At 39.2% G+C, this 24,767-nt stretch overlaps 3 protein-coding genes across 3 annotated transcripts in view; 1 reads left to right on the forward strand and 2 right to left on the reverse strand.

Moving 5' to 3' along the window:
• The first annotated feature begins 5,996 nt into the window (after nucleotides 1-5,996).
• On the forward strand, nucleotides 5,997-6,727 carry OR2AE1 (olfactory receptor family 2 subfamily AE member 1). The gene is given in 6 exon segments (XM_067013710.1): nucleotides 5,997-6,023; nucleotides 6,121-6,157; nucleotides 6,160-6,240; nucleotides 6,243-6,548; nucleotides 6,551-6,608; nucleotides 6,610-6,727. Coding segments are annotated over 6 exon segments (627 nt in total).
• An 8,219-nt stretch (nucleotides 6,728-14,946) lies between these two features.
• LOC136792605 (vomeronasal type-2 receptor 116-like) lies at nucleotides 14,947-24,133 on the reverse strand. The gene is given in 7 exon segments (XM_067013711.1): nucleotides 14,947-15,297; nucleotides 15,299-15,867; nucleotides 20,541-20,595; nucleotides 20,597-20,656; nucleotides 21,034-21,261; nucleotides 22,158-22,215; nucleotides 24,117-24,133. Coding segments are annotated over 7 exon segments (1,338 nt in total).
• The window catches only part of LOC136791942 (cytochrome P450 3A29-like), a 62,208-nt gene continuing 61,543 nt past the window's right edge, over nucleotides 24,103-24,767 (reverse strand). The window contains exon 16 of the mRNA XM_067012148.1: nucleotides 24,103-24,500. Coding sequence (XP_066868249.1) covers nucleotides 24,487-24,500 — 14 coding nt within the window. The 3' untranslated portion in view covers nucleotides 24,103-24,486. The remainder of the gene's footprint in view (nucleotides 24,501-24,767) is intronic.

The raw sequence follows: 24,767 nt of genomic DNA on the forward strand, positions 1-24,767 counted from the left end.
TGGGAAAGATTTCCAGAGTCGAAGGGATCATGGTCCTCTGAATAAACTTGAAAGTATATCTTATCTGTTCTTCCTCACAGTTTTGCCATTATTGGTGTCATGGTGTCGACCTACAGAACGCTTGCTGACAGATCATCTCATTTTTGGTTTCTCATGTAGCATGATGCACACACTTTCAGGTCTTGCTTCTTTATCCATTGTAAAAGTCTCTGGCTTTTGACCTGAATCTACCTTCAAACAATATGTCACTTCATGTGTAGTGAAAGACTTTAGTCCATTTATACTTAATGAAAATTGATATCTTCGACTTTAAATCTATCAACTTGCTTTTAAAAAATTTGCCCTTTCTGGTTTTTCTCTATTACTCTTTTCTTGCCCTCTTTTGGTTTAATAAAATATATTAAAATTTTATTTTATTTCAGCTGTTGGATCTTTAAAGCGCTATACCTCCTTTAAAAAGAATTTTAAATTTGACATTTTGGTTAACTGTTCTTCAACACAATGGGGAAATTAAAAGGCTTTTCAGTAAGTGGTTTTTGGAAAACTGGATATCCACATACAAAAGAATGAAATCAAACCCTTATCACACACCATACACAAAAATCAACTCAAAATGGTTTAAGTAATTAAATGTAAGACCCAAAAGTATAAAACCCCTAAGAAGAAAACATAGAGAAAAAGCTTGAAATTGGCTTTGGCAATGATTTCTTGAATATGACACCAGAAGCACAGGCAACAAGAGCAAAAATAAGCAAACGAGATTACATCAAACTAAAAACAGTTCAATACCAAATATTAAATGACCCTATTAAGGATGGGCAAAGGATCTGAATAGACATTTTTTCCAACAAAGACATACAAATGGCCAACAGTTAAAATATGCTCAACATGACTAATCATCAGGGAAATGCAAATCAAAACCATAAAACTCACACTTGTTTGGATGGCTATCATCAAGAGAACAAAAGATTATGACAAACAGTATGGAGGTTCCTCAAAAAATTACAAATAAAACTACCATATGATCTAGCAAAACCACTTCTGACTATATATCCAAAGGACTTGAAATCAGTACCTCAAAGATATACTTGCACTCACATGTTCATTGCAGCATTATTCACAATAACTAAGACATGGGAGCAACCATTATCCATTATCAGGTGAATGGATAAAGAAAATGTGGCATGTACATACAATGAAATATTATTCAGCCTTACAAAAAAAGGAAATCCTGCCATTTGTGACAAACGGATGCACCTGGAGGACATCAGCTAAGTGAAATAAGCCGGACACAGAAGGACAAATACTACGCTATGTCGCTTATATAACAAATCTTAAATAGTCTATCTCATAGAAGTAGAGATTAGAATGGTGGTTGCAAGGGGCTGAGGGCAGGAGAAATGGGGAGGATTATTCAAAATGTATGGTGTCAGTTATACAAGATGAGTGAGTCCTAGAGATCTGTACAGAGTCCTAGAGATCTGTACAGATTTATACACAATACTGTATTGTGTATAAATTTGCTAAGAGGAAGATATTATGTTAAGTGTTCTTATCACAAAAAAAATAATAAGGCAGGAGGAAATTCTGTAAGTGATGGGTATGTTTATGGCATAGATTATGGTGATGGTTTCATGCATGTACACTTATCTGCAAACTTATCAAGTTTTACTTCTTAAATTTGTACAGCTTTTTGTATGTCAATCATACCTCAAAGTGTTTTAAACAAAATAACCCCTTATTTCTCTTTTGACTTATCCTTTGATATGAGTTATCTAGAAATATGCTATTTAGTTCCCAAATATTGGGGATTTTTCTGCAGATCTTTCTCTTACGATTTCTAATTCTATTGTGTTCTGAGGAAATACTTTGTATGACTTAAATTCTAAATTTATTTATACCCTTATTATGGCCCAGAATATGGTCTATCTTGATAAATGTTTCATATGCACTTGAAAGATGTGTATTATTCTTTTGTTGAGTGGAGTGTTCTCAATTAGGTCGTTAGTTAATAGTGTTCTATTATTTCTTCAAATATTTTCTCTGTCCTTTCTGTCTCCTCTCATTCAGTAATCCAATTATACGTATATATCGGGCCATTTGAGGTTTTTCTAACGCTCAGATACTCTGTTCATTAATTTTTTAGATTTTTTTCCTATTTTGTTTTATTTTTGATAGTTTCTATTGCTGTGTCTTCATGAATCAATATTTTCTTTTGCAATGTCCAATCTGCTGCTAATTCCTCTAGTGTTTTTCATTTCAGACACTAGTTTTCAACTCTAGAAACTTGTGTGTGTTTGTTTTATCTTCTTTGTCTTTATTAACATGTTTAATCTTTCCTCTAGCATTTTGAACATATGGAATATGTTGTAATAAATGTTTTGTCTTTTTTTTTTTTTTTTTGGCTGTGCCTCATGGCTCATGGGATCTCAGTTCCTCATCCAGGGATTGAGCCCAGGGCCACGGCAATGAAAGCCTGGAATCCTAACCACTAGGCCACCAGGGAACTCCCTTTGACTTCTAATTCTGTCTGATCTAACCAACATAATCAATAAAATACCTCAAATTGTCTATTGAGTATCATTTCTGAGTAGACTTCAAGTCACTGATTTTTCTATTCATTATATTTAATGGCATGCCTAGTTATTTTTTATTGAATGCCAGACATTGTGAATTTTATCTAGTGTGCTGGATATTTTTGTATTCCTATAAATATTCTTGAGCTTTGTTTTGGAATGCAGTCATTGGGAATCTGATCCTTTTGAATTTTGCTTTTAGGATTTGTTAGGCAGAACTATAGCAGGGTTTACTCTAGGTCTAATTATTCCTCACTACTGAGGCAAGACCCTTCTGAGTATTACACCCAGTATTCCAGACTGGTTTTCCAGTTTGGCTGGTGGGAACAGGCACTGTTCCTGGCCTGGCTCAGGTCCAGTTCAAGGTAGTTCTTTTCCCTAACCTTGAGTGGTTTCATGAAGCACATGTGCTGAATAATACTCTGCTAAATGCCCGAGGGAGAGCTCCTGAACATTTCTGGGTTTGTCTCTTTGTGCAACTTTTTTCTCTCCATTACTCTGCCCTGCAAATTCCTGTAAGCTTGATCTCCCCTAGACTCTCAACTTTATCTCCTCAACTTAGGGAAGTGGTTTGGCTCTATCTGGTTTCTTCCTCCCAATACTGCAGCCTGAAAACTCTCAAGGCAATAATATGAGTCAATTGTAGGGCTCATCTCATTTTCCCCCAGCTCTCAAGGATCACTGTCCTATTTTGTCTGATGTCCAGTGTCCTAAACTGTTGTTTCATACATTCTATGTAGTTATTTTAGTTGTTTCAGGCAGAAGGGAAAATCCCCTCTCGACCACCATGTTACTCCATCTGGGTCAGAAATCGTTACATGTTTGTTTTAAGCAATTTGAAAAGGATTCTTTTCTCACACTCAAACGATCTCTTTCCCTCTTGTTCTGATTCTATTTTCACTATACAACATGTTTTATTTAATTGAAAGTCTTGACTGCACTAATGCTTGTCATGTTCTACTTAAATTATATAACTTTAATGTGTAATATACACCATTATAAAGTGAATTCTAATGTGGCTGTATGATCAGAGAAATTCAAACAAATGTATTAAACTTCTGGTTTATTTTCTAACCAATTCTGGTAATATGGTTATATAAAATTGCTTGTGGTTAGAAAATTCAAATTTTGTTTTAGATACTGGGAATGCATCAATGAAGAAAACAGACCCTGCCCCCCCCCCCACAAAGAAAAAAGAAAAAGAAAAGAAAACATAACTTACTGGTCTCATGGAGTCTACATTCCAGTGGATAATAATAGCTTACTCTTACATAGCACTTATGTAGGCATCATGGCATTATCTTGTGTGTTTTAAACATATTGACTTACTGAATTCTCACAAACCCTATGAAGTATATATTATTTCTGTCATCATTTTTCAAAAGAGGACATAAGCACAGACAATTGAGGTAACTTGCCTGAGATCATATACCCAATAAGTAGTAGAACTGGGATTTGAACTCAGTGTCTCTGGCCCTGTCATCCTGTGCTTGCTTAATTATTACAACACCCAGGTTCTCTCAGTAGACCAGTGAGAGCTATCTTATCGATTATGTTGATTAGGGATCTCTCTCTCTCTTTTCAATCTTTACTTATATTTTTGTTCACTTAAATCTTTCTTACACTTAGAGAGGTAAAGTTTTCTTCTTCCAGTGAACTTCTGTTTCTCCTTATAGTTCCTGTAATTTGCTTTATTAAATATTGTGCTCTGTTAGTGCTTACATTTTCATAACTAGTGTATCTTTATTATAGATTGCACCCATTTATACAATCTTTTACAGATTTTAGTTTCACTGTTATATACACTTCAGAGAATGCCCTTTTAAAATTACAAAATTTTTGTTGTCTTTCATCCCTTTGGAATTGAATTCCAGTTTTTCAGATGATAAGATTAAAATCCTTTATTTTTTTTAAATTTTAATTTATCTCTGCCCATTCTTTTATTTTTAGCTTTATGAACTAGTTTGTAAAAGAGGTACATTCTTTTATACTGTACAGAGTTTGATTTTGCTTTGTGACCTAATTTGAAAAGCCTTTTCTTGAATAACTGGGTTAAATTCATTTATATTTATTAATAGTCCAGGTATCTTTGTCCTGAATTCTATCACATTGTATTCATATGCTTTCTGCTCTTATTTAAAAAATATTTCTACATATAACTAGTTTTTTGTCTTTTTAATAGTTCTGAAATTTAAGAAAGCTGTATATTTTGTCCTAGTTTCCTTCATAATTAATTTTACATGATACCCTTAATCCTCTGTTTTTATTAAAGCAGTTTTATTAGTTTCCTATCATGAGATTCCATTATGTTCAACTCTCCATATTAAATCAGTTGTTATTGGGATTGACATGTATACACTGATGGGTATAAAATTGATGACTAATAAGAACCTGCTGTATAAAAACAAAGAAACAAACAAAACAACTAATACTAAACTTTCTTTGGGTTATTTGTATGGAAATATGTTAATATAAATGTTTCAGACATTACATGAAATTTCTAAAAATCGTATATATTCTGATATAATGTTATAAGTCATAATTCTAGTTATTACTTTAAAATGTAATCAATTGCATTATTATGAACTTTCATCAAATCTTTAACCGTGGTCATTTTTAAGTCTTTTGTCATTTACAGACAGTTCTGGGTGTACTCTGATGCTTTTGCAAAAATGTTCCTATAAAAGGGTTTCATCTTCAAGGAATTCATGGAAAAGACTCTGACAAGTACAGGTTTCTGGTAACTGACTGTACTGCTGAAGTGAATGAATAAGCATTTTCAGAACTCTAATGGAAAACTGATGAACTCATAAAAGTGCTAACAAAAGATCAAGATGAAAAATAATTAATTAATTAATGAGTGAACTGATGAGGATGATTATAATTTTTGTGACTTTCTGTTTGAATAAAAACAAAAAATCCCACAAGGACTCAGAGGCAAAAAATATACAAATCAATTTTCACTGCAAAGTAAAGGAACTGTTACAGTGGAGGAAAAAAAAAAAATCAATCATTATACTAGGCTAATGACACTGCTAAAATTTCTGGGAATTATTCACTGCTACAATCAGTCCAAAATACTGTCCTCTTTTCTTTGGATGCAGCAGTAGCCTCATAATTGGCTACACTGCCTCCGTCCTTACCCAGTAATATGTATCCACTGTCATACACCATCCAGTGTGAGCTTTAAAACATGTAAGTTTTATCTTGATGCTTCCTTACTTTAAAACTTTCTAAGAACTCACATTCTACTTTGAATACAATTCACTAGACCTTGCTTTCCTCCTTTCCCTTCCCTTCCTTCTTTCCCTTTCTCTTCTTCCTTCCTCCTCCATCCCCCTCCTTTCTTTCTTTCTTTTTATTTATTTATTTGCGGTACGTGGCCTCTCTGGTCCGGACCGGACGGCAGGCTCAGCGGCCATGGCTCACGGGCCCAGCCGCTCAGCGGCACGTGGGATCTTCCCGGACCGGGGCACGAACCCGTGTTCCCTGCATCAGCAGGCGGACTCTCAACCACTGCGCCACCAGGGAAGCCCCCAACTAGCTATCTGGCCAGAAGTCCATCTCCTTTGTGGGCTGTGCCATCAGCATTTCCTCTATTTGACTCTGGGTGGCGCTGAGTGTGTTCTCCCAGCTTCCATGTCCTATGACCTCTATGTTGCATCCGTCACCCGCTGCGCTACCCTGTTCTCATGAACAGAAAGGTGCGACCGATGATGTCTGCCCTGTCTTGGTTGGGAGCATCAGTAAACTCCCTCATTCACACAGTGGTCCTGATGCACGTCCCCGTCTGTGGGCCTCAAGAAATCCACCACTTTTACTGTGAGCTTCCAGCTGTTGTGAAGTTGGTATGTGGAGACATCATTGTTTATGAGCCCACAGTTTACATCAGCGCCATCCTACGTCTCCTCCTCCGCGTCCTCCTGACTTCTGCATCCTGTGTCTTCATCCGCCACAGTGTCATTCAGCTGCGAGTAAGAGAAATGCCTTTTCCACTTGCAGCTCTCGCCTCACCGTGCTTTCCCTCTGGTTTCACTCCCGCACCGAATCCTTTAATTTATACTCTCCAGAATATGGATGTAGCTAAGTCTCTGAGGAGAGTGCTGTGGAGAGATCTTATCACTAAAAGACCGGAAGTGCAGTTGCCCTGAGTATAACAGTGGAATTCGATCAGCTCCTTAAATGGTTCACTGTAAACTGCAAAGATTTTTCAAGGGTCTATATCCCTGATGACTACTGCAAAATCAAAGTGGTTAACCAACAATTCCAGTATTCTAACTTGGTCTCAGGCATCTAAGCACCATAGAGCACCATCTTAGTCCATTTGGGCTGCTATAAGAAAAGTACCAAGACTGAGTGACTTGAACAACAAACATTTATTTCTCACAGTTCTAGAGGCTGAGAAGTACAAGATCAAGGCTTCAAAGTGCTAGACACTCTCTCATTTCCTTTCGCTCTCTTTTCAGATGGAACCTTGCCCAAATGTGCTTCCCTGATGACCCTATTTAAAGCAGCATCTTCACTCTTTGTCCCCTGATCCTACCTTATAATCCTATTTTGCCTGATGTTGCATAATGTTATATTATATTCTACTTCCTGCTTCCTAGAATGTAATTTTCAAGAAGACAAGAACTTCACTTTGTTTACTATTGTCTCGCCAGAGCCAAGAAAAGATCCTGACATGAAATAAGTACTCAATAACTGTTTGTTGTGTGGATTAATAAACAAAAGGGACCTAGATTTTATTACTATCTCACATAGAAGTAAAGACAGCCAGATATTAATCCCATGCAAGTGCAGAGACCTGACATCTCAGTGAACTTTCCTGAAGTCTAGTGGGCTGAGAGATGCCAAAGCAATGGACAAATATCTCTATCTTGCTTTTCCTACCAGTTAAAAAAGTTGTTCAGCCCAGGGGCCATCTTCGGAAGAATAACACTTAACATTTGCAAGCAAAGTTACGCTTTCTTTGACAACTAAGTATTTTCTTTTGAGAAACAGCTTTTTGCCATTCTATAATAAGATGAGCTGCCCATTATGAATTCCGTGCTATCTTACCCACAAAGCCCCTAAGGTTGGATTTGCATTGTAACACTCCAATATCAAGCAGAACTAATTTTCAGAGAAATGATGCCTGGGTTGTTTCTGAAGGCACAGGGGTGTTGCATAAACAGCTAGCTCACAACCCCAGTTAGAGAGAGGTGTCTGTTCTTCTGTTATCTCCCTCTACACATACATAACTACGACCTTGTCCAGAATGCTGTAAGATTATTTGGGAATGAAACAACCCAAGCTAAGTTGATGGATGGTTATTTATGTAATGCTAACATCCACCCAAAGTAAATAGTACAGTGTTTTATGACCCCCCCCTTGAGAAGAGCTATAACTCTATATAACTGTAATTATTCTTGATATATTTTAGATATTAACCCCTTATCTTATATAGGGTTTACGGATATTTTCTGTCATTCCATAGGTTGCTTTTCACTCTGTTGATTGTGTGATTTGATGAACACAAGTTTTAAAATTGTGATATATTCCCATTTATCTATTTTCAGTTTTGTTGCCTGTGGTTTTTGTGTCATATCCAAGAAGTCACTGCAAATGCAACGTAATGAAGTTTTCCCCCTATGCTTTCTTCTAAGTGTTTTATAGTTTTAGCTCTTACGTTAGGTTTTTGATACATTTTCAGTTAAATTTTGAAAACGGTGGAAGGTAAGAGTCCAACTTCATTCCACTTGCAATAGAAATCAAATAGCATAAAATACTAGGAATTAACTTATCCAAGGAAGTGAAAGATCTATACACTGAAAACTACAAAACATTGCTGAAAGAAATTAAAGGAATGTAAATAAATGGAAAGATATCTTGTGTTTATGGATTAGGAGAATTTATATTATCAAGAGCTCTTTATTATCTAAAGTGATGTACAGAGTCAATGCAAAACCTATCAAATCTCAATGGCATTTTGTTTCCAAAAAAGGAAAAATCGGGCTTCCCTGGTGGCGCAGTGGTTGAGAGTCCGCCTGCCGATGCAGGAGACACGGGTTCGTGCCCTGGTCCGGGAGGATCCCACATGCCGCGGAGCAACTAGGCCCGTGAGCCATGGCCGCAGAGCCTGTGCGTCCGGAGCCTGTGCTCCGCAACGGGAGAGGCCACAGCAGTGAGAGGCCCGCATACCGCAAAAAAAAAAAAAAAAAAAAAAAGGAAAAATCTATCCTAAAATTTATATGGAATCAGGGGACCCCAAATAGCCAATACAATCATGGAAAAGACTAAACTTAGAAGGCTCATGCCTTTTGATTGCAAAACTTACTACAAATTTACAGTAATCAAAAAGCGTGATACTGGCATATATATGGATGTATAGACCAATGAAACAGAATAGAGACCCCAAAAATACCCTCACATATATGGTCAGATAATTATCATCAAGGATACTAAGATCATTCAATGGGGGAAAGGACAGTCTTTTCAGTAATTGTGCTGTGAAAACTGGATATCCACATGCAAAAGAATAAGGTTGGACCCTTACCTTACACTATGCAAAACATTAAGTGAAAATGTATCAAAAACCTAAATGTAAGAGCTAAAACTATTAGACTCTTAGAAGAAAACATAAAGGGAAAGCTTCATGATAAGAGATTAATATCCAGAATATATAAAGCATGACTACAATTCAAAGGCAACCACAATAAAATAATCCAATTAAACAACGGGCAAAGGACTTGCATAGACATTTTTCAAAAAAGTTATACAAATGGTCAACAAGCACATGAAAAGATGCTCAACCTCACTAGTTATCTGGGGTATGATTTAAGAAAAATCATCTCAAATTGGATTAAAGCCTTGAAAGTAAAACCTGAAACCATTAAACTCCTGGAAGAAAACATAAGAGATAAGCTCCTTGACATCAGTCTTGACAATATTTTTTGGATATTACATCAAAAGCAAAAACAACAAAAACAAAAAGAAACAAGTGGGACTGCAAACGAAAAAGCAGAAGATTTTCACAGCAAGGGAAACCATCCAAAAATGTAAAACCAACCTAGAAAATGGGAGAAATATTTGCAAATCATATATCTGATGTGGGCTTAATATCCAAAATATATCAGAAAGTAACACAACTCAATAGCAGAAACACAGATTAAAAATTGGGCAGAGGAAGTGAACAGACATTTTTCCAAAGAAGACACACAAATGGCCAACAGGAATATAAAAATGTGCTCAACATCCTTAATCATCAGGGAAATGCAAATCCAAACCATAATGAGATATCACCTCACACCTGTTAGAATGGCTCTTATCAAAAAGAAAAAAGGGACTTCCCTGGTGGTACGGTGGTTAACAGTCTGCCTGCCAATGCAGGGGACACGGGTTTGAGCCCTGGTCCGGGAGGATCCCACGTGACGTGGAGCAACGAAGCCTGTGCCCCACGGCTACTGAGCCTGTGCTCTAGAGCCCGCAAGCCACAACTACGGAGCCTGAGTGCCACAGCTACTGAAGTCCACGCGCCTAGAGCCCGTGCTCCACAACGAGAAGCCTGCACACCACAACGAAGAGTAGCCCCCGCTCGCTGCAACTAGAGAGAGCCTGCAAGCAGCAACGAAGACCCAATGCAACCAAAAAAATAAATAAAATAAAATTTATTTAAAAATAAAATAAAATTTATTAAAAAATAAATAAAATAAACTTTATAAAAAATAAATAAAATAAAATTTATATTTTAAAAAAAGAGGTAAGTGCTGGAGAGGATTTGGAGAAAAGGGAACCCTTGTGCCCTGTTGGGAATGTAAATTGGTAGAACTAGTATTGAAAAAATATGGAGGTTCCTCAATAATTAAAACTAGAACTACAATTATGATCTAGGAATTCAACTTCTGGGTATGTATCCAAGGACGTGAAATCACCATCTTGAAAAGTTATCTGCCCCCCAGTTATTGCAGTGTTATTAATATTGAGTGGGCCAAAAAGTGCCCTAGGTTTTTAAAGTGAAAATAAAAGACACATTTTTCAATGTCACCAGGAACTTTATTGAACAACGTGTTCACCCCTTTGCTCCACTAGCTTCTGCCGTTTTCCAGGCAACTTCATAATTCCATCCCAAAACTTCTTATCTTTTTGAGCAAAGAACTGTTCCAGGTGCCTTTTATAGTCTTCCAGGGAACTGAAATTTTTCAATGAAGAGAATTTTGTAAAGACCAAAATAAATGGAAATCTGAAGATGCAATGTCTGGGGAATACGGCAGATAAATCAGAACTTTCCAGCCAAGCTGTAACAGTTTTTGCCAGGTCATCAAAGAGACATGCGGTCTTGCCTTATCCTGATGGAAGATTATGCGTTTTCTGTTGACTAATTCTGGACGCTTTTTGTCAAGTGCCGCTTTCAGGTGGTCTTATTGGGAGCAGTACTTGTTGGAATTAATTTTTTCGTTTTCCGGAAGGAGCTCATAATAGAGGACTCCCTTCCAATCCCACCATATACACAACACCACCTTCTTTAGATGAAGGCCGGCCTTTGGTGTGGTTGGTGGTGGTTCATTTCGCTTGCCCCACGATCTCTTCCATTGTACGTTATCGTACAGTATCCACTTTTCATCGCCTGTCACAATTTGTTTTAAAGCCGGAACGTTTTCATTACGTTTCAGTAGAGAACTGCATGCGGAAATACGGTCCAGAAGGTTTTTTTTTTTGCTGAACTTATGTGGAACCCGAACATCAAAGCGATTTTCATAACCAAGCTGGTGCGAATGATTTTCAGCTCTTGATTTGGCTATTTTGAGCTTCGATTTGATTCCTGCCCTCTTCAACTGGTCTACCCAACCGTGCAGCACCGTCCAGCGAGAAATCTCCAGCACAAAACTTTGCGAATCACTTCTGACATGTTCGATCAGTCACAGCACCTTCTCCGTACACTGCACAAATTTTGTGTGTGTGTGTGTTTCAGTTGCATTTTTTACCTTTCTTGAAATAATAAAGCATGATATGCTGAAAATGTTGCTTTTTTTCTTCCATCTTCAATATTAAAATGGCCACACCAAAATTCACCAATTTTGATGTCTTTTAAAAAATGTACACTGATATGACAGCTGTCACATACAATCTAACAAAATTGTTTTGAATGAAGTTAGAGACAGCTAAGTGCTACTAGAGCCACCTTACGGAAAAACCGAATGAACCTTTTGGCCCACCCAATAATAGCCAAGATATAGAAACAACCTAAGTGTCTATCTATGGATGAACAGATAAAGAAAACGTGGCATATATATGTACAATGGAACATTATCAGCCATAAAAAATAAGGAATTCTTGTCATTTGTGACAGCATGGATGGACCGCGAGGGTATTGTGCTCAGTGAAATAAGTCAGACAGAGAAAGACTCTACGCTATCACTTGTGTGTGGAACCAAAAAAACCCCTCAACTTTTAGGTACAGAGAACAGATTAGTGATTGCCAGAGTTGGGGCTGAGGGTGGGGGGCATGGGTGAAGGTGATCAAAAGGTAAAAGCTTCCAGCCGCAGAAGATAAATTAGTTTAAAGGATATAATGTACAGCGAGGCGACTACCGTTAACAGTACTGAATTGCATATTTGAAAGTTGCCAAGGGAGTAGATCTTAAAAGTTCTTATAACAAGAAAAAAATCGTAACTATTTGAGGTGAACTGACTAAACTCATTCTGGTAATCATTTTGGAATACATACATCTGTCAAATCAGTGTGTTGTACCCGTTGGACTAAGACAGTGTTATATGTCATTTACATCTTAATAGTGAGGCAGGAGACAGATGGGCTCCGGGCTAGGCATTTACAACTGGCCTCCTGTTTACATTTCTTGCGGTGAGAAAAAGATGGGCTTCAGGCTGGACACTTAGAACTAGCCTCCTGTTTGCATTTCCTGAGACACGAGACAGGTGGGCTCCAGGTTAGATATTCACAACCAGCCTCCTGTTTGCACTTCGACATAGAAATAACAACAAAAACAGGGTAAATAGCCACGCGCTGTCTCCTGAGGGCACTTTACTATAACAGTCATGGCAGGAACATGGAGGGGCTAAACCCTTCTGAGTAAGTATCAAGAGGTCATATATTTCCCTTCCTTGGGGCAAGGGAGACATTGCACAGGTGCAGAAAGGCTCCTTGGGGGTCAAAAAGGAGGGAGTACCACCCCATAATAGGTGATATTAAGGCCCCCCCCCAGAGGGTGGGCTGGAATCCATCTCGGAAAAAAGTTGTGCGCGCATGTTGGGGAGGATACTAGGGTAGGGCAGGTGTGGAAAAGGAAACCAGATAATTGGCCAAAGGTAAACAAAGACCCGAAGAACTGCCCTATATAAATGGTTTAACCACCTTTTTACTGGCTCCTCCTTATTAGGGAGGATTCCCACACCCTTTCTCTCTGGGTGTGTATTTCTGCCTTGCGTTGGTCTTAATTAAACAAACTGTTTCTCTGTGTGCTCTCCCACTTGTGCTGTCTCTAATAATAAACTTTGTACCCGTCTTTACAGTTTTTGCCTCCTTGAGAAATGCATTTTTCAGTGGGGGCAAGGGCCAGGGGAAATTTGTTTCAGCCTCTAGCCCTTGCTAGTCTCGTGGCTAGGATTCCTGGTTTTCATACAGGCTACCCAGGTTCAATTCCTGGGTGGAGAACTAAGATCTCCCTTCAAGCCAGCACTCACTGCTGTCTCTCTGAGATCAATAGCAGTAGGAAAAATGAATCTCACCCTTGAATAAAAACAAACAAACAAAAACCACGATGAGATTCCACCTCATGCTATTGAGATTGCTATTATTAAACAGCAGAGAAGGGCAAGTGTTGGTAAGGATGTGGAGAAATTAGAACGTGTGTGCACTGTTGATGGGACTGTAAAATGCTGCAGCCACTCTAGCAAACAGTTTGGTGGTTCCTCAAAAAATAAAAAAAAAGAGAATTACAGAAATTCCTTTTCTGGGTATATGCCCCAAAGAACTGAAAGCAGGATCTCAAAGAGGTATTTGTACGCCCTTGTTCATAGCAGCATAATTCACAAGAGGCCCAAAGTGGAAGCAACTCAAGTGCCCATTGATGAAGGAATGGATTAACAAAATATGGTAAATATACATACAATGGAATATTACGCATCCTTGAAAAGGAAGGAAATTTTGACACATGCTACAACATGGATGAACCTTGAGGACATTATTCTAAGTGAAATAAGCCAGTCATGAAAACACACATACTGCATGACTCTACTTCTCTGAGGTACCTAGAGCAGTCAAATTCATAGAGAAAGAAGCTAGAATGATGAATGCTGGGGGGTGGGGAATTGTTTCATGGATGTAGAGGTTTAGTCTGAGAAGACCAAAAGAGTTCTGGAGATTTGTTGCACAAAATGCCAAGGTACTTAACACTACTGAAACCATACACTTAAAAATGGTTAAGATGGTAAATTTTATGTTATGGGCATTTTATCACAATTTTAAAAATTTATGTAAAAAACATAGGTTGGGTTGAATACAGGGCACTCTAATCATTAATGAGATATTCATTTGGATTAACAAAAAGGTATGATCCAAAGACCTACCACAAACATACATTTTAATGTAAAAAAAAAATTAGAAGTTTTCCCACTAAAGCCAAGACACAAAGCTACAATTACTGCTATGATTAAGCATTGTATTAAAGAATGTTGCCAATACGCTAGGAAAGAAATAAGTTATATTGAGCAGAAAGAAACCTTACAGTATTTTTCATAGCTTAGAAGACCAAAAGAATCAATTTACAATTAACAGGACCAAACAAGTAAGCTCAAGAAATGTACAAGAAACAATACATTACTTAACAACCCAAATAACCAGTCAGAAACTATAATAAAACATTCATAAATAAACTGAAAATGCTAAGATAAACAGAGATAATGCACATTCCTGAGTGGGAAACTTTTAATTGCAAAGAGGTCAGTCCTTCTTCAAATTAATCTTTGAATTCAAAATGATTCCAATCCAAATCTCTTACTGTGTATTATGGAATTTGCCAAGACCATTCAAAAAGCCAAAGAGAAAATTGTAAGAATAAACAGAAAATAACTGAAAAACAGCAATAACGAAGAACAGGTATTATCAACTGTCAGAACATACCATGAAATCCAGAAAGTTAAAACAGCATGGTATTAATTCAGAGAAAGAATCAATGAAAGAATAGTGAGTGCAGAACACAGATTTACATCTAGGAATTTAGTTTATTATAACCAGGGCATTGCAAATCAAGGAGGAAATGATGTTAGAACATTTAGGTACCCATGGCAGGGTGTGAGGAGTGAAGTTTTCAAAGTATTGCTTAATTTAAAGCTTTCTAAATGTTTTATGAAATCCATGAAGTAAAGTCTTAAATATTTATTTTTCCCCAGAGTTTGTTTTACCCCTTAATCTTGGCAGGGTGTTCCTATCTTGCTTAAGGAGAATATTATAGCACCTGGAGGCAAAGAGGCATCCTAGTAACCCAGTACTGGAAGCCAAGATGGAAAAGATCTCCACAGCCACCATGACCTTCCCCTTGGTGCTATTATACACAAGGAGGAAGGCAATCCAGACACCGCAGAACACCAACATGCTGACTGTCAGGAACTTGGCTTCACTGAGAGTGCCAGGCAGGCTTCTGGCCAGGAAGGCCAAGGTGAAGCTCGAGAGGGCCAAGGAGCCCAAGTAGCCTAAGGAAAGTTAGAACATGACAACGGAGTCCTTATTTGCACACAATGATTAGGAGGGTAGGCTCTGAATGTGTATCCATACCAACGGAAGGGGGAGAGGTTCCCAACCAGACAGCACAAGGAGTCACTTGAATCAACGAGCAGACGGGAATGATCAAATTGGGTGCCCCTGAAAGCAACCACTGCCTCATCTTTCTCCCTGGGGTTGTGACCTTGAAAGCCAGGACAGTGACGGTTTTAGCCAACATGGTGGAAAAAGCCACAGTGAACACGACTCCAAATGTCATCTGTTGGGGGATGCAGGTGGTAGTGTTGGGGTGGCCAATGAAGAGGAAAGAGCAGAGGAAGTACAGGACGAGGGAGGTGAGCAGGATGCAGCTGAGAGCCCGGTTATTAGCTTTGACTATGCAGGTGTCCCTATACTTCACAAAGACGCCAAGAACGACAGCTGCGAGGACAGACAGACAGAGGGCAGTGCAGGCAAGGACCATCCCCAGAGGATCTTCATAGGACAAGAAGGCCACAGCCTTTGAGAGGCAACGATCTCGATCACTATTTGGGTACTGATGGTCTGGACACTTCATACATTGCTTCGCATCCAGCAAGTAAAGCAAGGTGCCGTTACCTTGGGTTCAGTGATTCTCTTGAGCTCCCCAAATATTTACATGTGGTCAAATTTGTATAATTCGACACCAAATAAAGGAACATTACAGAGTCAAGAATTCTGAGTTAATGCTGTCTAGTTTTTCTTAGTATATCAAGGACCAAGGAACCTAACATCACCTCTTTTGTTTACCTTACACATGCAAAGGAACACGTTCTTTCATATAAACAAAAATTACACCCAGGGCTTCCCTGGTGGCGCAGTTGTTGAGAATCCGCCTGCCGATGCAGGGAACACGGGTTCGTGCCCCGGTCCGGGAAGATCCCACGTGCCGCGGAGCGGCTGGGCCCGTGAGCCATGGCCGCTGAGCCTGCGCGCCCGGAGCCTGTGCTCCGCAACGGGAGAGGCCACAACAGTGAGAGGCCCGCATATCACAAAAAAAAAAAAAAAAAAAAAAATTACACCCAACTATTTGACTTAGATATGGGCAGAGTAGGACATATCTTGGATTCATTCACTCAAAAGCAAGCGTTTATTGATAACCTGCAGTGACCTAGAGAATATCCCAGCTGTTGCACATATAGAGAAGGGCCAAGGCATAAACGCTCACTTAAGAAGCTACAAATTTCCATTATTTCTGTTATCCACATCATTGCAAACCGATGTCCTGTTCATGATCACATTCACTATGTTGTTTCAATTTGAATAACTTGTATTTTAACAGAATTACTCCCTTATGAGTCTCCCTGTCTTCTGTCTTGAATCCCTCTCATCTCTCATCCATTCAATCACAGGTATTATTGTTTCTATTATTTAAATCCTTTCATACTACTTCTTGATTCAAATGCCACAGTTATTCTCATGTTCTTCTAGATCAGTGATTCTCAGACATTAGCATGCATTAGAATCATATGGGGGGCTTGTTAACGAGGTTTGCTGGCCTCCACCAGAGTTTCTGGTTGGGAAACTCAGAATTTATATTTCTAACACGTTCTCCAGTGACGCTGATGTCGTTGGTATACATACTACACTTTGAGAATCACTGTTCAAGATTGAGTCCAAACTCCCAACCACGCAAAAAGCTCTGTTATTATCTACATTCTACCTACTTCTCCCGCAGCACCGTTTTTTTTTTTTTTTTTTGAGGCCGTGGAGTAGGGAGGCTAAAGAAACCAATTCTAATGTGTACCTGTGATACTCCAGGCAATTTGCTTCGTGTAATATCTCCCCTTCAATTTTCACAGAATCTCGGGAGGTAGGTAGATAGAAGCAACCACTTTGCAGAAGAAAACTGTTGAGACTTAAAGAGCTGAAGTAACTCACCCGAGATCTTGGAGGTAGGTCGAGCAGGGCTAGATGTAGACTCGTGACCAGGGGGCTGAATTAGGGTGAGCCAAATAGGACACCCACAGGGGCAAAATTCAAGCAGGATTCTGTTTCAGGAGCCACCCCTGTCCCTGCAAGACCCCAAGTGCCTCTTTAATGTTTATACCTCCTGCACCTCACTTACCTTACCGTAGTCTGGGCCCTAATTACGTTTGTCTGATTCCAAAGCCTGTGATCTTTCCATTATACACCTTTTGCTAGTTTTCATGTTCATTACAACCTTTTCTCTGAAAAAGCTGTCATTCTCTTAGAGTTACAGGGTTTAGAAATATTTCTGTATATTGATATTTATCTCAGTATGAATTTCTCAAGATTTAATTTCATAAATTTATCATCAAAAAGAAAACCATAGGCCAATCTCCTTTATAAAATGCTAATACATTGTAAATAAAGCCTTAGAAAAGATTAATCAAGTACATTAAATAAATAGCACACCACAGCCAACCGGGGCTAAAATTTTTAAATGTTTTCTAACAAAAGTACTTGAAAGAACATTAGAGTCAGGCAGACCTGAGTTCACAATAGTCCAAATATTGGCAAGAATTTTATACTGAATTATAATAAACAAAAGCAAACCCTAAAATTTATGAAGCTTTCCTCTTTAAAAAAAATTATGGTACTATTAAATTCAGTGAAAATTACCTGTTTCCTGAAGGTTTAATGGAATCTTCAGCTCAGCTGATCAGGACCTGGTGCCCTGTTGGGTGAGCAGCCCTTTGAGGTCCTTCATTACTATCAAAACCTTGAAAGAAATCTACCTTCAGTTCTCAGAACGCTCCTTTCTCCTCATACCTGTGTGTATCACACTTGCGTTCTCTTCTTCCGGGGACATCACTTCCTCCCTCTCCACGTAACTAACTATAAACACCTGTCTCTACACTGAGCCTGAATCATCTCACCTGAGTAGCATCCCTGGCCTGTGTCAGGATTATTGACTCCATATTTTTCCCCGACAAATAATTTTAGAATACCTTTGTATCGGACTTGGGCACTTGCAGTTCATTACTAAATATTTTAAATGCACACCTACATTTTGGAATATTTTTCTGCCGTAGAGTTAATACAGTTATTATTTGTCCATAGAAAAGCTGCTGCACTTTTGTGTACTTATTTAGAGACCGGACTTACCCAATTGTGGCAAAATGATCATTTTTGTCTTGTTTTTAAACAAGAGTGCTTTAACGATGGTGAAGAAAGAGTAGTTTTTAATAACCTTCAGTATCTTAAATGGGGTTTTCACCCTAATCACTCTCTTATATAATTACTTTCTTGGAATTGATTTTTCTTACAAATGAAATTTGAAATGATTTTGCCTGATTTCAAAAGGAGGGTTCTGGCGTTGTTATTTAAAATTTCTTTAAGCCTACTAATTATTTCTGAGTAGATTAGGACGTTTCCAAATTCCAAATTTGTATTCTGTTAAATAAAGAGATGTTATATAGGCAGGAAGGCGGATCTATGACAGAGAAAAGAGGAAGGTCATCGAGTAAAGCAGATAGAAATAAGAGGAGTTAATGAGTGAATTCAGGAGAAATTATACTTTACAGCCTGATTTGTGGATACAGGGAGAGAAAACTGGCAGAACTTTGCAGTGTTCGGTGTACTTTTGATTCCAAATGTGTGTGAAGCCCAGAACATAGTAAAAATCGGATCAAGCAAAGCAAAGGGCTCTTTTTCAGGGCACAGGATCCACTGCACGCTGCTCTGGCAATGAGCCCACACCTGACGGCAATGAGCTTCTAATGAGAAAAACGTGCAAGTAAAACCAACACTAATTCGAGGTGAGCTAGTCGGCAGCCAAGTTTGCAAAAGGTTCATGCTGAAGGAGAGGTTGAGTTTCCCTAAAAGGATTCATTTGAGCTTGTGTGCGCCTCAGAGCTCCCGGGTGCGCACCGGACCTAACAGTCAATTACCTGAGAAGGCAGTCATATCCACGGCATTTTCTGTTTTACGCTGTCACCACTGCTTGTAAGCAAACTTCAAAAGGCACGGAAGGGCTTCCCTGGTGGCGCAGTGGTTGAGAGTCCGCCTGCCGATGAAGGGGACGCGGGTTCGTGTCCCGGTCCGGGAGGATCCCACGTGCCGCGGAGCGGCTAGGCCCGTGAGCCGTGGCCGCTGCGCCTGCGCGTCCGGAGCCTGTGCTCCGCAACGCGAGAGGCCGCGAGAGCGAGAGGTCCGCGCACCATGGAGGAGGAGCCTGAGGATTTCTGCCCTTGAGGTATTCTACAGCAAATCTGCCAGAACTGAGCAAGCTAGACCACCTACTGCTTTGATACCTTTCCATGCTTTCACCATTGGCCCGAGGGCAAGCCCAGTGAGGGGGTGTAAAGAAGTCAAGGTTCTTCGTTCATTTAATCAAGATATATATACCTCTCCAAAAGTTTGCATTTTGATGATATAATTACCATGCAGTTCTTCTTAAGGTTAACCCGAGATATATTGTACATTGCTACTATCCGAACGAATTTTTTTTTTTTTTTTTCGGTACACGGGCCTCTCCCCGCTGTGGCCTCTCCCGTTGTGGAGTACAGGCTCCGGACGCGCAGGTTCAGCGGCCACGGCTCACGGGTCCAGCCGCCCCGCGGCACGTGGGATCTTCCCGGACCGGGGCACGAACCCGTGTCCCCCGCATCGGCAGGCGGACTCTCAACCACTGCGCCACCAGGGAAGCCCCGAACGGAATATTTTATCATTTCATCTACTTGATTATTTTTATAAAAAGAAAAATCATGTATTTTTAGATATGTATCTTGAATCAGGAGATTTTACATGAAAGTTTTAGCAATTATACCGTTTCAGTTGATTCTTTGGAATAGTTTTGGTACAAAAGGATGTGCTTTAATCTCTTGTATTTTCCTCTTCTATAAATATGGCCCCTTTTGTTCCATGCATTGTTGGGCTTCTCAGAGCTTCAATGTTAAATAACAGGAAGGAAAGTGACCAATTTATGTTGTCCACAAATTTAATTGGTGGGGGGGTGTTTTCCCTCTCTCATCGTTTAATTAGCTTCTCTGTTGGCAAATCCAAAATACTAACTATGGTGTGAAAGTTCTTCAGTACAAGACTATTGTCACTTCCCATCATGGGGTCCCACCATCCCACCCTATACTTGCTGTTTTTCAGCCACATAAGACTTTTTTAAAATTGTTAACTTTAATAGTGAAATTGCTGAATAAATGAGGGAACTAGAAGATTTCAGTCATCGTCTGGATCCTTCACTTTTGGGGGACAAATAAGAATGTAAATGAAAGGGTGAGGAAGAGAATTCCTCCTGATCGGTACCTGTGTGATGGAAATCTCCTTGTCTGGGCAGCACATGCCGTCAAAGCAGCAGGCAGCCTGTCCCCACTGGGGGAGCTTTCCTCCGTCCAGGGCCACTGCTTTTGCTGCACACAGAGCTAGGAGTCTCGAGAAATCAGAGGAAAGTCTTGTTGAACCCTGCACATGTGATCTAGTCCTGTGTAACCAGAGTGTTTCAGGGACAGCCAACAAGCTTTATTTTGAAAAAGGAGCCCATTCATTGACTGGACTGGATGCTCTTCTCTACTGCATGACACTAACTCTACCAAATGTTAGGAGCATATACTTGATTAGATGTATTTCTCCCAAATCCGTTAGGCACTAGGAAGGGAAAATTGCTCAAATTTGAAGGAAACTTAGAAAAGTACTCAAGTTAGAAGGGGGGCGCTCGGCTTCTCGTGTTGACCTGGAGAAGGTCACCAAAGTGCTCATGACCCAGCTCTGTCCTAAATACCTAAGCGTCATAAATATCCAGCAACCAACCTCTTTAAATCTGATGGCCCAATCGATCAGCTCTTCATAGATGGAAAAACCTTGTCCACGTGGAGCCTCTGGGACAAACTGTCCTACTTTCACCTGAAGCCTGAGTCCATCGGGAAAGTTCCAAAAGTTGAGAATATCATACTGTTCCTCAGAGATTCTTTGCTGATCCAAATATACCTGGTCCCTAGCACTGTTGTTAAAGTGGAAGCTCTTCAGAAAGGAGAGGAGCTGGAAGAGATGTGGTTGGGTGGTAGAAAGAATTCTGATGAGGACACACAACATCTGTTAGCTGTATGACTTTGGAAAGACTCTTATCCCTTTTAAACTTCAAATTTAAAAAATTACTCACTTTTATTATAAAAATCAAATGAGGTAATTCCTATGAAAGCAACTTCATAAACTATAATGACAGTATATATAGATGTAAATGCATATATTTAATATTATATGATATGTATATTAATTGCATATGTGATATGATACATATAGTACTATATATAGAATATACTATCAATAATATATATGTACCTAGATGAATTTTGTAAATTAACAACTGTAGTGTGAAACCCAACATAGGTATTTTTTGTCAGTTACTTCCTTGATGAAGTGCTTGAGAACATGAGAACTGAAAAATATCTATTCACACAATTCAGAAAATATTGACCAGAGAGTCAAATTCAGCCTCATTTAGCTATCATTATTAGTGTCTTATAACTTCACTTTACTCATCAGCAAAATGGGGATAAATACTGTCTAAAGTAATTATTACAAGAAATCATATACATATATATGAATTGCATAACACATACACACACACACACACATATATGCACAAGATAAAAATTTTAAATTTGCCAATATAGTGCCAGACCTGACACAGGCATGTCAAGAACTCTTGTTCTAAAAATTTCACAATTTCTATGGAAACACAAAAGACCCTGAACAGCCAAAGCAATCTTGAGAAAGAAAAACGGAGCTGGAGGAATCAGGCTCCCTAACTTCAGACTATACTACAAAGCTATAGTAATCAAGGCAGTATGGTACTGGCACAAAAACAGAAATATAGATCAATGGAACAGGATAGAAAGCCCAGAGATAAACCCACACACATATGGTCACCTTACCTTTGTAAAGGGAGACAAGAATATACAATGGAGAAAAGACAGCCTCTTCAATAAGTGGTGCTGGGAAAACTGGAGAGCTACATGTAAAAGAATGATATTAGAACACTCCCAAACACCATACACAAAAATAAACTCAAAATAGATTAAAAACCTAAATGTAAGGCCAGACACTATTAAACTCTTAGAGGAAAACATAAGCAGAACACTCTATGACATAAACCACAGCAAGATCCTTTTTGACACACCTCCTAGAGAAAGGGAAATAAAAACAAAAATAACAAATGGGACCTAATGAAACTTAAAAGCTTTTGCACAGCAAAGGAAACCATAAACAAGACAAAAAGACAACCCTCAGAATAGGAGAAAATATTAGCAAATGAAGCAACTGATAAAGGATTAATCTCCAAAATTTATAAGCAGCTCATGCAGCTCAATATCAGAAAAACAAACAACCCAATCCAAAAATGGGCAGAAGACCTAAATAGACATTTCTCCAAAGATATACAGATTGCCAACAAACACATGAAAGGATGCTCAACATCACTAATCATTAGAGAAATGCAAATCAAAACTACAATGAGGTATCACCTCACAGCAGTCAGAATGGCCATCATCAAAAAATCTACAAACAATAAATGCTGGAGAGGGTGTGGAGAAAAGGGAACCCTCTTGCACTGTTGGTGGGAATGTAAATTGATATAGCCACTATGGAGAACAGTATGGACGTTCCTTAAAAAACTACAAAAAGAACTCCCATACGACCCAGCAATCCCACTACTGGGCATATACCCTGAGGAAACCATAATTCAGAAAGAGTCATGTACCACAATGTTCCTTGCAGCTCTGTTTACAATAGCCAGGACATGGAAGCAACCTAAGTATCCATTGACAGATGAATGGATAAAGAAGATGTGGCACATATATACAATGGAATATTACTCAACTGTAAAAAGAAATGTAATTGAGTTATTTGAAGTGAGGTGGATGGACCTAGAGTCTGTCATAGAGTGAAGTAAGTCAGAAAGAGAAAAACAAATACCATATGCTAACACATATATATGGAATCTAAAAAAAAAAAATGGTTCTGAAGAACCTAGGGGCAGGAGGACAGGAATAAAGATGCAGATGTAGAGAATGGACTTGAGGACACGGGGAGGGAGAAGGGTAAGCTGGGACGAAGTAAGAGAGTGGCATGGACAAATATACACTACCAAATGTAAAATAGATAGCTAGTGGGAAGCAGCTGCATAGCACAGGGAGATCACCTCTGTGCTTTGTGACCACCTAGAGCGGTGGGATAGGGAGGGTGGGAGGGAGACGCAAGAGGGAGGAGATATGGGGATATACATACATGTATAGCTGATTCACTTTGTTATAAAGCAGAAACTAACACACCATTGTAAAGCAATTATACTCCAATAAAAATGTTAAAAAAATGGATGAGAGCCAGTGCATTATTTAAAAAAAAAAATCCTAAAACTGAGAGGGTTTAAGTGGGTGTCAAGTGCATGTAGTGTTGAAGCAGTGACAGACGGGATTGAGGAGGCACTTAATCTGCTTTTTCATTTGATTGACCATATTTCTTGGATGATTTCCCTTCTTCCCAACATGTTTTCTCAAAAACACCTGGGTGGAGAAGGGATAGTGGTTTGGGGTGACCCTTTATACTCATGATGTCACTCCAGCCTGAGTATTTCTTACACTCTGAGTTAAAATTCAGATTCTTGGGCCTCATCCCAGATCCTCTAGGTTCAGGGTGTTGGTGTGTGGAGTCAAAGACTGTATTTTTGTTGTTGTTTTTTGGCTGCCCCATGTGGCTTGTGGGGTCTTAGTTCCCCAAGCAGGGATTGAACCCAGGCCCACGGTAGTGAAAGTGCTGAGTCCTAACCACTGGACTGCCAGGGAACTCCCACAAAGTCTGTGGTTTTAACAAGCCCTCCCAGGTGGTTCATATTATACCCAAGCATGAGAACCATTTTCTAAAGAGAGAACTGGGATCCACGATGAAAAAGGGACTCCATCCAGAGCTGGAAAGTACTGAATGTTGGAGCGGCAGTTGGGGCTGGGCCAGTGGTAATGCAAGGGCTGTGTGTTCTGTCCACTTGATCACGTTGCCTTCTGGGGCCGTGCCAACTCAGCAGGGCCTGATGGTTTGTGAGGACTTGTTGGGAGAAGATGAAGAGGTATGGAGACGCAGAGCCTTCTCCCACTTGCTTCTGGCAAACAAGCCCTACGTGACCATTCTCCTGCTGCTCTCACCAAACCTGCAAGAGCTCTGAAAGGGAACTCCTGCTGCAATCGATCCTGGCCACTCTACAAGATCATCAAGTCAATTAGCCCCGCCTGGAAAAAATGTGGGAGGGAAGAGATATGGGAACATATGTACATGTATAGCTGATTCACTTTGTTACACGGCAGAAACTAACACACCATTGTAAAGCAATTACACTCCAATAAAGATGTTAAAAAAAAAAGTAGTAGGCATTTCACAAAATGAAAAAGAAACATCCAACAATTCTTCAAAATCAGAGGAATAGAATAATGAAATAATTATACACAGTTCTACTGAAATTCTTGGCTTAAAAAAGAAAACTACATACTTATAGACAG

The sequence above is a fragment of the Kogia breviceps genome, chromosome 14 (assembly GCF_026419965.1).
Source record: "Kogia breviceps isolate mKogBre1 chromosome 14, mKogBre1 haplotype 1, whole genome shotgun sequence".
Lineage (NCBI taxonomy): Eukaryota > Metazoa > Chordata > Mammalia > Artiodactyla > Physeteridae > Kogia > Kogia breviceps.